We start from the raw sequence: 16,337 nt of genomic DNA, 5'->3' as shown, positions 1-16,337 counted from the left end.
GAGGATTGCTTGAGGCCAAGAGTTTAAGACTAGCCTGAGCAACATAGCAAAACCCTATCTCTTAAAAATAAAAATAAATAAATGAAAAAGACAGGGTCATATCTCTGAGGCATAGCCCTTTGGACTCTTCACTTTGTTTCAGGCTCCAGAATGGGACTCTTACCTTGGGCCTTACAGTTTTCCAGTCTGTCTGGTACCCTGCATAATGCCTCATAATTACCTCAGGATTAGAGTGTCAGTCCCAAATCTTGCCTACCTGACAGAGATTCTTATCGTGGTTAGTGTTTGCCAACTCCCTTCCCTGGTAGATGGGATTCTAATCCCTATAAGCCCTGGTTAGTCTCTGGAAATGTACAGATCTCTTGGAATCACAACACAGCTTTCTTTTCCTTAACAGTCTCATCCAACCACCTGGAATTTCACACTTCTAGCTTCACCCAATAGAAAGGACCTTCCTGATTTCAATATGTTTATGATTACATTAATTTTTTCCTCATCCATAGCCACTGGATGACATGAGCCTAAGACATCTGAGGTGTCCTTAACAGCTCAGTCTCTCTCTCTCTCTCTCTCTCTCTCTCTCTCTCTCTCTCTCTGTGTGTGTGTGTGTGTGTGTGTGTGTGTGTGTGTGTGAGAGAGAGAGAGAGAGAGAGATGGAGTTTCGCTCTTCTTGCCCTAGCTGGAGTGCAATGGCGTGATCTCAGCTCACTGCAACCTCCACCTCCCAGGTTCAAGCAATTCTCCTGCCTCAGCCTCCTGAGTAGCTGGGATTACAGGCTCCTGCCACTGCGCCTGGCTAATTTTTTGTATTTTTAGTGGAGACAGGGTTTCACCATGTTGGCCAGGCTGGTCTTGAACTCCTGACCTCAAGTGATCCACCAGCCTCAGCCTTCCAAAGTGCTGGGATTACAGACGTGAGCCACTGTGCCCAGCCCAGCTCAGTCTCTTTAACTAAGACATTTCTCCAGTCTCATCCAGGCCCCAGCTTCTGCTACTGCTCCTTATCTCAACCCCACCCCTCAAGACTTACCTCAAATGCCACCTCCTTCAGGAAGGCATCCCTGATCTTTCTCTTCTCAACTGGATGGATTTGTTCCTGCCTCATGATCCTAGCCCATAGGATCCCTTGTTTCCATTATATTTCTTTCATATTTCTATAATCCTGTGTTTTCTCAACCTTCTCATTAGACGGCAAATTCCTTGAGGGACTTATCTCATTTCTTCTTGTAACTCTTTAGGCTTGTGATCAAGGAATGCAATTGAATTAAAAAGAAAATAGTATTTTTACTTTCATTACCATTTGTATAATCATTTCCCTCATACAAGACAGGGCTTAATAATTCAATGAACACAGATACAATTATTTAGCCTCCCTAGAAATCAAGTTTCCTGTCTCTCTGTAGCAAAGGTATCAGGCAATCTTGGGTATGGAGAAAATAGAGGAGGAAATGGACCTTGGGATTGGGAGACTTCGGGAATTCAAAGAGAGAAAGCATTGAATTTCTGGTGTCAGAGAAAAAACGTCTGTGCTGAGAGCAGACACCAACAGCATACTAAATGACAGTAATAAAGCAAGGGCCAGACACTGAGGGTTTGACACCTGTAACTAAAAGATGTTTCTGCAGCCTTGCCAAGGAATCTTGTTATCATTGCCTTTATTATTAAGCAGCTGGTGCTCCAGAGATGATCCAAGCTTTTACTTCCTTTATGCTCTTTTAGCAGGGATATTTATTATGGCTGTCTCCTCCCATTTGTCTGCAAGGATTATTATACTATATGACTCTATGTCTCCAGAGTAAACTGCCCCTTTGAGGGTTACAAAATATGCCAGAGCCTCAGCAAGAGAAACAGGTTCTTAGCACGGATTCAGTAATTGGTGCTTCAGTAAAACTAGAAGTTCATTTCTTGCCATAAGCCTGGCTATTTCTATGATCTTTGGACTTCATGAAAGTTTTTTTTTTTTTTTTTTTTTTTTCCTGTTAGAACTCTCTTTTCTCTTCTTCACAGGCATATTAAGAAGAAAAGGAGCACCTTAGAATCCTCTGGGCAGTCCCTTTTTCTCATTGAAGTGACTGGCTTTGCTCACTGGGGACCTAGTGATAGCCAAATGTTCTGTGTACAATTAGTGCAAGATCTACATACATTCCTGCTACTTTTGTGGGTAATGCAGAAAAAAAAATACTGTGCAAATGGTACACAGCCTAGGAAAAAGTAGGGCAACCAAATCTGTGGCTTTGAAGCCACGGGAATGATCAAGAAACCCAATTAGACTATAAGCATGGTGAAATAGGCCAGAGGCTCATAAATCCTCACCTGGTGCTGGAATCCCGTCTGCAGCAAGCAGCAATTATACACTAAGTGATCACTGGCCTGCCCACTCTTCTAGCCCCCCACCACTCTGACCAGAGCTAGTTAGAAGTCAGCTGCAAAAAATATGTGTGTATCCAGTGAGAGCTTCCTGAGAAGGCAGTTCACAAGTATGGGAGCCATATTAGATCTGTTATTGGAATGGTCATTGGGAAAACACGATATCAGGAGGGATTGTGCAAGTCATCACTATGAATCTGAATGCCTGTGTTCCCCAAAATTCATATATGGAAATCCTAACCCCCAAGGTGATGGTAATTAGGAGGTGGGGCCTTTGGAAGGTGATTAGGTCATGAGGGTGGACCCCTCACGAATGGGATTAGTGCCTTTATCAAAGAGGCCCCGAAGAGCTGCCTTTTGTTTCTTCTACCCTGCGAGGAAGTGAAAAGGTGCCGTCTCTGAACCAGGAAGCAGACCCTCACCAGAAAATGAATAGGCTGGTGCTTTGACCTTGGACTTAGCCTCCAGAATTGTGAGAAATAAATTTCTATTGTTTGTAAGATGCCTACTTTATGGTATTTTGTTACAACAGTAAATCTAATAGTTTGTGCTACTTCCAATATGTTCTCTGAACTAAGACAGTCATAAGCCCTGAAAGGAGGTGCATGATATTAACAAATAAGAAAAGGCCAAGGACAAAGCTCTAGTAGTGCCCCTTTAGAATTCAGCTCTGGGGGATTTAATGAGTGCTCTGGGCTCATTAAAAAAAGAAAAAAAATATGTATAGATATGCTGGACTTGGTGGCTCATGCCTGTAATCCCAGCACTTTGGGAGGCCAAGACAGGCAGATCTCTTGAGGTTAGGATTTCGAGACCAACCTGGTCAATAAGGTGAAACCCCGTCTGTACTAAAAATACAAAAATTAGCCCGGTGTGGTGGCGCGTGCCTGTAGTCCCAGCTACTCGGGGGGCTTATATGGGAGAACCACTTGAATCCAGGAGGCGGAGGTTGCAGTGAACCAAGATCATGCTACTGCACTCCAACAGAGTGAGACTTCGTCCCACCTTCAAAAAGTTAAAAATAACTTAGCCAGTGTGGTGGCACGTGCCTATAGTCTCAGCCACTCAGGAGGCTGAGGTAGGAAGATCACTTGAGCCTCTGAAGTCAAGGCTGCAGTGAACCATGATAGTGCTACTGCACTCTAGCCTGGGTGACAAAGCAAGACCGTGTCTCAAATAATAAATTATATTCTCAGAAAGTATATGTATCATCTATCTCTTCAAAAATAGATCCTGAATCGGACTCACTGCACCTTCTTTACTGGGACCACATTTGTGCAAGCCACTTGGTTTCCCTAGGTCTACCCTTGCTCTACTTCCAAACTGTTCTCCATGTAGCAGCCAGAGCCATCTTCTTAAAAAGTAATTTGAGTTTGAGGTGATGGATATCCTGATTTTATTATAACACATTGTATTAAAATCAAAATATCACATGTACTCCCAAAATATGTATAACTACGATTATCAGTTAAAAAAAATGAAAAAACATGAGAGGTTAAGTTGGGAGGATAGCTTGAGCCCAGGAGTTTGAGGTTACAATGAGGAATGATTGTGCCACTGCACTCCAGCCTGGGCAACAGAACCAGATGTTGCCTCTTAAAAAAAAATTAAAAATTAAACAAAATTTAAAAATTAAATTGCTAAATTAAAATTTAAAAAAGGAATTTGAATCATATCATCCCCTGTTTAAATTTTTCAATTACTTCCCATTTCTCTGAGGGCAAAATCTGAACTCCTGACCACAGCCCAGAAAAGCTTGCAAAGCTCCTCATTTCTCCAGCTCCCTTTCCCTTCTATCCCTTCCCTCCCTATAGGGTAGACGTGGTGGCCATCTTTTAATTTCTGAAACATGCCAAACTTGTTCAAATATACGGAACTTTACACTTACTCATTCTTTTTCCTGAGACAATTTCTCCCTAGGTCTCTACACATCAGGCTTCTTCTTATCCTGGCCTTGGCTCCAATACTTTTGAAGAAGCTTCTCTATCATCCCCGCTAAAGGAGCCCTTCACTCTTAATCATTCTGTAACCCATTGCCATACTTAACTTTTTTCATAGCACTTAACCTTATCTGGAATTTTGTTTACATACTGAGTTTCTGACTCTTTTCCAAAGACTAAGTGAGAGAAAAGATTTTTAATTTTCTAGTCAACTAGTACATTCCTGCTAAGGTTGGAATGTTTATCCTCTCAAAAACTCATCTTGAGACCTATCCCCAATGTAACAGTATTAAGAAGTGGAGCCTTTAAGAAGGGATTGGGTAATAATGGCTCTGCCCCCATGGATGGATTAATCTACTCATAGATTAATGGATTAATGGGTTATCATGAGAGTAGGTCTGTTGTAAAAGCCAGTTTGGTTCTCTCTCATGAGCTTGCTCACCATGTGATGCCCTGTGCCACCTTAGGACTCTGCAGAAAGTCTCTACCAGCAAGAAGGCTCTCACCAGATGAAGTCCCTTGACCTTGGACTTTCCAGCCTCTAGAGCCATAAGAAATCAATTTCTTTACTTTATAAATTACAGTCTCTGATATTCAGTTACAACAATAGAAAATGGACTAGGACAATCCCACACAGCAGACTTTTCATTAATGTTTGTTGAGTGAATGAAAGATGTACACAAGGATTTTAAAAGTGTATTTCGACTTCTACAGTAAGACTATCCAAACAGTAAGTTAATCTATGTTGGTGTGACTGGTACCTAGGAACTCTGGATTGATTCTCCTTTGCTAAATTATGCATTTAATCATCTCTCCTAGTGCTTTGTTAGAGATTCTCCAACCTCTGCTTTTCTGGAAACTATAATTGAACTCAAGAATTCAGTGCTTTACTTGCCCATGATTTCTCAGAATTACTGACTATTGGTCTATGATTGCATTTGGTGTGTAATTTCAGCACTCTGGAATGAAATCATCTGAGCATCACACTTGGACTAATTTAGAGTGAAGAGGCTCTCCTTAGGAGTCTTCACTGAATCGGGGTTCCACTTTCTGGTTCTTACTGCTTGCCTGCCTTGTCTGTAGTATCTCCTGTTAGGGCCTCCAGGAGAGGCTTTTCCCATAATAGTTTATAGTCAGTCAGTAAACATTGTCTATGATTGACCCTGTAATGACCTCCTGGGTTCCCTTCAGGCCCCTAAACTGCCTTAACATATAGCCCCAGACTAGTTCTGGGAGGAAGCAGAGTAAAGTTGTTAAGTATCCAGGATATGGACTCTGGTCCCCTGAATTTGCATCTCAGCTCTGCCACATGCTGGTGATGTAATCTTGGTCCTTGCCTTTCTAATCTTCAAGTGGTTCTGACTTTATAACCTACCCAGTTCCCAGATCCCCTGTTTGTTCTCACTTGCCCTTTCAGGGAGGGGACCCAGACGCTGGATATCTGCTGACCTCCTTGTTGCCCCACTGAACAGCCCACATTGCCTGTGTCATTGCACTCCATCTGTAGAGTGACTTCTATTTGGGGGCCTCTCTGCTCAGATCATTTCCTAATGCCTGTCAATATCTCCAGATGTCATGTGGCATTTGCCAGGATGGGCTCTTTCTCATTATCTGCTACTGTGTCTCTCCCCAAGCATAGACCCCATCCATGGCAGAAGACTTCAATTTTGGGTCTGAGATCCTTTGGAATGTCCTGCAACTAAACTCCTGTTCTGTGGCCTCTAACATTAGGTGGAGAATCTGGTGGCAGAGAATAAGCAATGGGACTTTGACAAAAGACAGGGCATTTCATCATCAGCCACCATTACTAAAAGGCTTTATTGACTGTTTGTTGGCATGTGATGCTATACTTAGTGCTGTATGAAGCCATCTAATCAAGACTCAGCACCCCCCCTGATTATAGTACAATCCAAGACACCATATTAGCTTCCTGATGCTACTTTTTCTTCATGTGATCCAACCTGATTTCTTTCTAGCCTCATCATTTCTTTCAGGCTAGGAGAAATTAGACCTGGAAAAGCCATTCAAAAATAAAGCATCTTACCAGCTGCTGTTCTCAGTAGCCACCACCTGTAAGAATGGAGTCTGACATGGTTGAGATGTCTGATAGATTTTCTTTGTGAGACACTTCATGTTGCAAAACTTATTAGCTAATTGCCTGGCATCCCATACGGTTTCATTCTGTTTTTTTTTTCTTTGTATTATTCAAAAGAGAAAAAGCAAAGTCCAAAAAAAAAGAAAGATCTAACCCTAAGATTTGCAGTGAATGAGAATCTATGAGCCTGGGACATGATGCCCTTAGAACCCAGAGTTTGACCACTTGCTGTTTTGAGTAAAAGGAAGTGCTGGAGTCACCCTTTCAGGGTCAAAGACTCTGGCACAGCAGCCTGCACAAGTGCCCATGATGTCATGTCAATGGGTAGAATCCTAGGGAATGGGAGTCCTGTGTGTGTTAGAGATGCCAGGAAATGTCTGGAGGGAGGGACAGAGGGGATGGATTGCCACCTAGGGCTCTGTCCCAATTGTCTCCTTGGAGAAGTACACTTTGGGGGAGACTTTCCATTTCACACAATAAAGAAGGAACCTCATGGGGTCCATCTAATTCAACATTCCTATTGGGCCAGGCATGGTGGCTCACACCTATAATCCCAACACTTTGGAAGGCCGAGGAGGGTGGATCACTTGAGGTCAGGAGTTCGAGACCAGCCTGGCCAACATGGTGAAACCCGTCTCTATTAAAAATACAAAAAATACCAAAAGAGGGCCGGGCACGGTGGCTCATGCCTGTAATCCCAGCACTTTGGGAAGCTGAGGCGGCAGGATCGTGAGGTCAGGAGATCAAGACCATCCTGGCTAACACAGTGAAACCCCATCTCTACTAAAAATACAAAAAATTAGCTGGGCATGGTGGCACGTGCATGTAATCCCAGCTACTTGGGAGGCTGAGGCAGGAGAATTGCTTGAACCCAGGAGGTGGAGGTTGCAGTGAGCCAAGATCATGCCATACTGCACTCCAGCCTGGGCAACAGAGCGAGACTCTGTCTCCAAAAAACAAACAAAACACACACGCACACAAATTAGCTGGGCGCACGCCTGAAATCCCAGCTACTCAGAAGGCTGAGGCGGGAGAATTGCCTGAACCCTGGAGGCGGAGGTGGCAGTGAGCCGAGATCATGCCACTGCACTCCAACCTGGATGACAGAGCGAGACTCTGTCTCAAAAACAAAACAACAAAACAAAACAGTCCTATTTTTTAGATGAGAAAAGTGAGACTCAAAGAAGAGAAGTAACTTTCCCATGGTCACACAGCTTGATTCCAGTGAACTTTGAACAAGAAAAGCATGGATCTCCTGAGGTCTCGCTTGTGTTTATCCACCAGCTCAAGCTGCCACTCTCTCATACCCCGCTGGTATCTTTTTGCCTCTGTTTCTTCAACAATGGGCCACAACACCCAGTGGGGAAAGAGAAGATGACAGAAGCCATTTGGAAATCCTTGAGGGCACACCTACATCATAGATGCCCTCATCCCTCTCTGTGGCCATGCCCCTGGCAGAGCCTCCTTTCAGAGCCTGTGGTAGGCCCTGCAGGGTTGGACGGTGCCCATAATCGGGGAAAATGCCCCTGATTGGATTAACAGACATGGTTCATAGGACCGAATCCCATTTCCCTCACTTGAAAGCTGGCTTTTCGAAGCTCAAATAAGCTGGTGATACAGGCCAGATGGGAGCTCCTGGGAGAAGGAGGAGGGGAAGAGAAGTTCCCCTACTTGGCAAGAGGGATAGTGCAGCCATGGCCGCCCCTCCCCCAACCAATCTGGTTTCTCTTTGTGCTGGGCTGACAAGGGGCAGCTGGTGAAGCTGGCAGGGAGAGGGCCAGAGTGAAGTAGCCAAGTGTCCATGGGCAAAGGCCAGCCTTGGGGAAGGGAATGACGTCCCAGGGCACCCCTCCCTCAGATGTGGACGCTGACCTCAGAGCCTCCCTGATCCCTGGTAAGCTGGGACTCAGAGGACCTCATCAGAGCATCCAGCCAGCAGCAATTTTGCACTTGGACTCTGGTGTCAGACTCTGGTTTTAAATCCCCAGTCTGCTCTTACTCGCTGTCTCACCTTGGGCAAATTACTTCACCACTCCGGGCTCCATTTCCTCATCTACAAAACGGAGATGATAATAGTACCTACTTCACAGCATGACTCACAATTAAATGAGTAACTAAAATGTAAAGCACTTCTAACAATGTCTGAAATTTGTAAGAACTAAATAAGTATATGCTATTATTATAATTATTATTATGTCTTTTCTATTCTTTTTGGCACAGGAAAAACTGAACATTTAGCCTGAAGGTGTGTGAGAGGCAGAGAGAAAGACTCTAGCTCCCGGAAACTCTGTTCAATGGCTGGAAATCTCAAGGATTTCTCTGGCCTTGCTGTGGCCTTTTCTTTCTTTCTTCTTTTTTTTTTTTTTTTTTCTTTTTAAATTTTGTCCCTTTCTGGTGACTGGCTTGGTCATGGAAATGTATGAGGGGCATTCTTTAAGGAATGATATGTTTTCAGATTCATGAAGCCATCAGGATTCCAAAATCTGGAAAATACCTCTTTTGCTAGAGCAGTGGAGGGGCAGAAATCAAGGCCAGGGCTGCCGTTTTCTTTTTTTTTTCTTTTTATTATTATTATACTTTAAGTTTTAGGGTACATGTGCATAATGTGCAGGTTTGTTACATATGTATCCATGTGCCATGTTGGTGTGCTGCACCCATTAAGTCGTCATTTAGCATTAGGTATATCTCCTAATGCTGTCCCTCCCCCCTCCCCCCACCCCACAACAGTCACCTGAATGTGATGTTCTCCTTCCTGTGTCCGTGTGTTCTCATTGTTCAATTCCCACCTATGAGTGAGAACATGCGGTGTTTGGTTTTTTGTCCTTGCGATAGTTTACTGAGAATGGTGGTTTCCAGTTTCATCCATGTCTCTACAAAGGACATGAACTCATCATTTTTTATGGCTGCATAGTATTCCATGGTGTATATGTGCCACATTTTCTTAACCCAGTCTATCGTTGTTGGACATTTGGGCTGGTTCCAAGTCTTTGCTATTGTGAATAGTGCCGCGATAAACATACGTGTGCATGTGTCTTTATAGCAGCATGATTTATAGTCCTTTGGGTATATACCCAGTAATGGGATGGCTGGGTCAAATGGTATTTCTAGTTCTAGATCCCTGAGGAATCGCCACACTGATTTCCACAATGGTTGAACTAGTTTACAGTCCCACCAACAGTGTAAAAGTGTTCCTATTTCTCCACATCCTCTCCAGCACCTGTTTTTTCCTGACTTTTTAATGATGGCCATTCTAACTGGTGTGAGATGTTATCTTCTTTTCTATCTGTGTTAACCTCGATGAATTTCCTTCACCTCTCTGAGCCTCAGCTTCCTTTTGTACAAATGGGGAAAAGTTGGATCTATCTCAAAAGACCGTTTGTTAGCCAACAAGAATGTGTTTGAAATGCTATATTCAAATGTAAGATAGTAGAGATTCTTATATGTCATAAAGGATTTCAATTCTCACATTATATACTTATCGTGTGGCAAGTTACTTAACCTTTGTTAAGAATCAGCATCTTTTCTATAAAGTAGAGATAATTAAGCTAACTTCACAGGGTGATTGTGAGGGTTACAGAAAATCTTATGTTGATAGCACTCATTACAATATCTGAAATGTAGTAGTTATTTTAAAATGTTGGCTTTTTATCCACCCCCTGCCCACCCTAGGCCCCTTAATCCATACACATCCACACACCCACGTAGCAGATCTTTCTGAGAAAGAGAAACTCAGTGGAATCCCCTGATGAGAGAATGTGGACATTTGGGTGGTTTTGTCCCCTGCAATCTCAGCTGCGCAGGTGCCATTATTATTACAGAAGTTTCTTGTTATATTTTGTCTGGAGAAATAACAAAGCTTTTGCTCTTCTCTCTTGCCTTTTCTCTCTTACTAGTTTGATTTCTCTTCAAATCGCCTTAACAAAAATAGAGTGTTGTGTTCTGTGTCAGGAGTTGGGGTTTTGACCTCCTGGAGTGGGTAAAATTGGCCCTTTTCTAATCCTAAGGCTGCTACCAAAGGGCACCTGATGATTTGACTTAACCCCACTGGGAAGTGACTGGGAAGAATGAGCTGCAGCTAATTACAGTGACTTAGTGGGGAAGGAGTCACATTTTCACCCTAGATGTGGCTTTCTTGCTGGGGAGGAAGGGGAGGGTCATGTGGAGGGGTCCAAAAGGATATTTTGGGTGAGAATGAGAGGGAAAGAGGAAGCATTCATTCACTGTCCTCATTCCACATGCTCGTGTTCCTACTAGCGGTAGGAAGAAAATTATGTCTTTATTTCTCTGTTGATACAAAATGTCTTCTCTGATCACCTAATGCCCTGTTTTCTTTTAGTGGGCTAATGGGAGCGCTGGAAGCTTCACATGTTCTAGGCTGACAGACACAGGATCCAGTGAGTGGGACCTTGGGGGAGACGAGTGAGAAACTAATTTGCTTGGTTCCATTTCTAACTTAATTGGGCATTAATTAACATCTGTTCCACAATTGCTCCAGAAAAAGAGAAACATTCCCAGCCCCCACCATGTCCCACAATGTGTGTTCTAGTACACAATATGCCTACATTCCCCTAAGGCTGAAATGACTACGGGGAAGCTGGTAGTTTTACATTTTGTCATTGGGTTAATTTCGTGTCTCACTTCATAAATTTTCTAAACTTTAGGGTTTTTTTTTTTTCCAAATTTTCAAAGTAAGGATATGGTTACCTCCCTCTTGAAGTGGCTGTAAGGAGTATAGCTAGATATAGATAAAGATATAGATATAGATATAGATATAGATATAGATATAGACAGATAATGAATGTAAATCCCCTAGCCCAGTGCCTGGTGTTTAGTAGCTACTCAATTAAAGGAAGCTTTTAATTATATGAACAATTAATATCCTTTTTTGTTCATTTCTGGGCTTGCTCAAAAGTATCTAGTACTTTAGGAGTACTTTAGATATTTTGGAGCTTGCTCTAAGTATCTAGTACTCATTTCCTCCTAGCTCTGGAGGAACACAGCAGTTGTTGGGATGACTATAATAGGCTTAGTACTGCATAGGAAGAAAAGAAAGAGAAAGATTGACTTTACATTCTGGGTTCTGTGAGCTCTTGGATTCAGCACAACTCTCTGTATCACCAAGCTATACAATGACAATTATGCTCTATGACCACTCTGCTACTACCACTGCTATCACACTTAGGAATACTGCTGGAGTTTTGGGTGTTAACTCTGTGCCAGGGGTTTATATACGATAATATTGTTGTCTAGTGTTATTATGCTGATTTTATAAATGAGACAACTGAGGCTTAAGAAGTTAAGCAACTTGTCTAGTATCCCAAAATTAGTGAGAAATACAGATGAGATTAATACCTAGGAAGGTCTAGCTTAAAAACCCATGCTCTTAACCACCTTGCTATACAGCCCAAGTGGTCTGAAAATTTGCCCTAGAGGGACAGAAGGGAAAAGCAGGGACAGAAGAACTCTATCTCTGCAGCTTGGCCAAATCTTGGTCAAAGAGGGGAGATTGACTGAAGCAACTGCTTTCCCTTTCTTCATGCCAAGCAAGGAACTCAGAGAAGAGCATACCCAAGGTGACATGTTCTCCTTTGATCTAAGGACACATTAACCTGGTAAGTTTCTAGACCTAGAAACAGCACTCACCAAATGCCTAGGGTGAGTTAACACTAACTAGTCTTCTCTGTGGAGGTCACAAAGACTGGGCAGTCACATGGGTTGCTGGTGTTTTCAGGGTGCAGCATAGTGTTCCCTAAATTTGTGTCTTAGATCATTAGTTCCTCAAGATGTTCTTTAAGGAAGGATTTCCTGATTCAATGTTTAACAACTGAGACACTGTATATCCCTCTCTTGGAAATTCACGATGCCCATAAACATAGTAAAGGCTCTGAAAACTCTTGCAATAAAAAAAAAATTAACAAAATGAAAAATGGCTTATTTACTTTGATTAACTCATTATTTCCCAAACATACTTGGCCATAGAACCCTTTGTTGGAATGTCATCCATTCATATTGCAAGGAAATAGTGTTCCATGGAACAGATGTCAAGAAATGTTTGCACAGTGCAAAGGACACTGGATTAGGAGGCCAAAGACTAGCTCCATTTCAGCTTTATTGATGTGTATACATCAGTTTTCCTCTTTGGGCTGTAACATGAGAAAGTTGATCTGTGTAATCTCCAGGCCTCCTTCTAGCTCAATATGTCTGTGACTATGGCTACATCCACAGGATATGATGAAAGATTAAAACATAGAAAACACATTCCTAATTCTGGGAATTTAATTTAATTTAATTTAATTTAATTTTTTGAGACAGGGTCCCCCTCTGTCATCCGAGGCTGGGGTGCAGTGGCATGATCATGGCTCACTGCAGCATCAACCTTCCAGGCTCAAGCAATCCTCTTACCTCAGCCTCTTTAGCAGCTGGGAGCACAGGTGTACACCACCTCACCTGGCTAATTTTTATATTTTTTGTAGAGATGGTGTTGTGAACATAGAACTCTTGGACTCAAGCAATCCTCTTGCTTCGGCCTCCCAAAGTGCTGAGATTACAGGTGTGAGCCACCATACCCAGCTAGAATATTAAATTAGATAAAAGAAATACATGTAGGTTAGGGCAGCGTATAGTAACTGGCAGCACATAATAAATGTTTAATAAATTTTTGCTAAATAAAAGAGGCAATGTGGAAAAGATAAAAGTACATTTAAATGAAACAAACTGGTTTAAAAGGATCTTAAGTAAAGGATTAATGAGACCATGAGTGACTGAGATGTAGTTGGAATGCTTCCAGGTAGAGATCAATTTTGAGCAGTTTAGAAAGAGAAGGAAAGGCCAGGTGTGGTAGCTCACACCTGTAATCTCAGCACTTTGGGAGGCCAAGGTGGGAGGATCACCTGAGGTCAGGAGTTCAAGATCATCCCGGTCAACATAGAGAAACCCCATCTCTACTAAAAATACAAAAATTAGCCAGGCGTGGTGGTGTGCGACTGTAATCCCAGCTACCCAGGAGGTTGAGGCAGGAGAATCGCTGAAACCCGTGGGGCAGAGGCTGCCGTGAGCCGAGATTGTGCCACTGCACTCCAGCCTGGGCAACAGAGCAAGATTCAGTCTCAAAAAAAAAAAAAAAGAAAGAAAGAAAGAAAGAAGGAAAGTAATTTAACATTTTTATTCACCACTTACTATGTACCAGAAAATTTATGGATGTTATGTTAATCTTTGCGACCCTATGAAGCTTTAAAAAGTTTAAAACTTCCTCAGAATCACACTTGTGGTAATTGGAGATCAAGAGGTTGGAACTAATAGACCACTGGTGTTTTAATTTTAAAGTCCCAGAATCTAGGAATGTGTTCTCCATGTGGTTTGTTTTTGTTTTTTTTTTTTTGAGACAGAATCTCACTCTGTTGCCCAGGCTGGAATGCAGTGGCGCAATCTCAGCTCACTGCAATCTTCGCCTCCCAGGTTCAAGTGATTCTCGTGCCTCAACCCCCAGAGTAGCTGGGCCACAGGTGCAAGCCACTAAGCCCGGCTAGTTTTTGTATTTTAAGTTGAGACAGGGTTTCGCCGTGTTGACCAGGCAGGTCTTGAACTCCTGGCCTCAAGTGCTCTGCCCGCCTTGGCCTCCCTAAGTGCTGGGATTACAGGTGTGAGTCACCACGCCCGGTCGTGTTTTCCATGTGTTTTAATTTTTCATCATGTCTTGTACATCCAGTCATCGTCATAGATTCAGGGAGCTAGGAGGCCTGGAGATGATACAGGCCAACGTTCTCATTTTCGGCCCCGGAGTTCAAATTCTTACTAGGCAATCTGCTTCTCAAAGGCCACAATTTGACTAAAGAACTCTTCTTGATTAATAGTATAACTGCAAGGGAGCTTTCATTATTCTCTGTTACCTGAGTGCACATAATTGTGGAATAGGTTATCACGACTTCCCAAAAGAGAGTGTATGATTGCATGCAACATATTGGAAAACACCGAACGGGAAGAAGCTGGAGAGAGGGTGCCCTGAGAAGCAGTTCCAGAGGAGTCCAGTGAATGCCCGAGGGAAAGGCATTTGGGAGGGAGAAGACTCTGCCAGAGATAATAACATCTTCTGGGAAAGGAAAATTAATGCTACGACCTCCTCGGCGGTCTTCCAGTGAGAAATATCTTTTGATTTATAAGTTGACACCACCAGGTAGTATTTTAGTGTAGGTGTAAGAAGCCAATGGGGGAAAATGTGTCTCTTTTGTGGGTAATATAAAAATATCTGTGTCAGAGAGTGGTTAGAATGACATGAAAGATGGAGAGAAGGATGGAAAACAATACGTGGAAAATGGGGGTTTTATAAAGCAGATCTTGTTAGCTGGGTCTCTGGGAGAAAGCAATGAAGGATTTGTCATTTCACTCTTTCAAGTTTTTAGAATGGTTGCCAACAAAATCAGCGCTGTGGCATCTCTGGTGGTTTTCATTCTTCATAGTCTTCCTAGAAGAAGAGAGGGCTTAGAAGTGGTTCTGCTGAGACTGGGGTGTGAACTTGTAAATCAGCTGATCGCGTTTTCCTCATGGGCTCAGGAAACCTCCCAGAGACATGAATGCCCTTGGCATAAATTAGACTGACAACCCTACCTCCCGGGCCACCCAACACCCAGTCCCAGGTAAACGTTTTCTTTTCCAGGTTTGGGAACTTGGATGCCCCCTGGCAGTGGGGTAACTCAAGTCCCTGCTTCCCTAGCTAGCTGTGTGATCCTGGGCAGCCAATGGACCTCTCCGAGCTTCAGTTTTCTCATCTGCAAAATGAGCGCTTTGAACCTGATGAATCCTTGGTGTTCTCCTGTTTTGCAGTGCCATGCTTTCAACACTATCCAGTCCAGATGCTTCCCCATCGTGAAGATCCTCCGGGTCACCTGTGCACTCCTGCTAATCTCTGCCATTTGCCTTCTTAACACCCTTTCCATACCTTCCCGTGGAACACGGTAATCTGGTTTCCACATGGGCTAATGTCTCCTCCTAGCTGCAAGGCAGCGGCGCTTCTGGCGTTGGTTTCCGCACTAAACTTGATGGTCTGATTTTAAAGGTTGATTTTAAAGAAACTGTCTGGTTGTATGTCCCCGAGTTACACTGCAGTGCGAAATGTTGGAGCGAGGCAATACCGGGAGAATCCAGGCAGCAGGCTTCACCCAGAGAGGGAGGGTGAGGGGAGGAGAGAGACGGAGAGAGGAGAGAGGGGGAATGAAAGGGGAGAGAGAGGGACCGAGACCAGCGAGCGGGAGACAGGAGCGGAAACCACAGAGGCAGAGTCAGGGCCGACACTGAAGAAACGTAGATGCACAGGGAGGGGCCGATATTAGTGTACAGAGAGAAAGAGGGAACGCGGTGCGGTGACACCTAGCCTCGGAGACAGTGGGAGCTCCGAGCCCACGGAGAGCGGGGGAGTTCCGCTTCCTCCCGCCCCAGCGGCTCCCGCCCCGCCTGTCCCGGCTCCGAGGGTGCAGCGCCCCCAGGCGCAGCCCGAGTGCGTGGAGCTGGGCTCCAGCACGACCCCGCCGCTCGGGTTTGGGTGTCCTCAGGCTCCGCGCTCCTCCTCCCGTCCTCCAGATGGGACTGGCTCTCCTCTTTGCAAAGCCAGGCTCGCGGGGAGACGCGGTGAGCAGTAGCCAGCAGCTGGTGTGCCGTGGACGCCGCTGACCGCCGCGCGCCCGGACCGGGTGTCCACATGAGTGCCTCTCCCAGCAGATCCAGGTAAGAACTTCCCGACCTTCCTGAGCCCTAGGAGGAACACACAGGGATGCCGAGTGATGGTGAGGGATCCGGGTGAAACTGCAGGCTGTGGAAACACTGGAGTGGGGGGTGGGGGTGCTGTTACAGCGGAATTTTCTTAGTGAAACATCAAAGTTACCTGAGGGCCAGGTAAAGCTATTAACATGGATTATGGTTTGGCTGAGGTGTCCCGCACCTGAGAG

General features: G+C 44.1%; 1 protein-coding gene across 10 annotated transcripts in view; it reads left to right on the top strand.

Moving 5' to 3' along the window:
• The first annotated feature begins 15,635 nt into the window (after nucleotides 1-15,635).
• Nucleotides 15,636-16,337, top strand: part of GRAMD1B (GRAM domain containing 1B) — a 274,683-nt gene continuing 273,981 nt past the window's right edge. For 6 of the 10 annotated variants that reach the window (XM_030829748.1, XM_030829747.1, XM_030829746.1 and 3 more), the window contains exon 1: nucleotides 16,037-16,116. Coding sequence is in view for 4 of the 10 variants with exons in the window: in XM_030829751.1 (XP_030685611.1) it covers nucleotides 16,091-16,116 (26 nt within the window). In the remaining 6 variants the exon portion in view is untranslated. Of the gene's footprint in view, nucleotides 16,117-16,337 lie in introns of all 10 variants that reach the window. The other 4 variants (XM_030829751.1, XM_030829752.1, XM_030829754.1 and 1 more) reach the window with 2 other exon arrangements.

Source organism: Nomascus leucogenys, chromosome 15, assembly GCF_006542625.1.
Source record: "Nomascus leucogenys isolate Asia chromosome 15, Asia_NLE_v1, whole genome shotgun sequence".
Classification (NCBI taxonomy): Eukaryota; Metazoa; Chordata; class Mammalia; order Primates; family Hylobatidae; genus Nomascus; species Nomascus leucogenys.
Note: the sequence above shows the minus strand (reverse complement) of the source record. Positions and strands in the feature narration are given on the sequence as shown.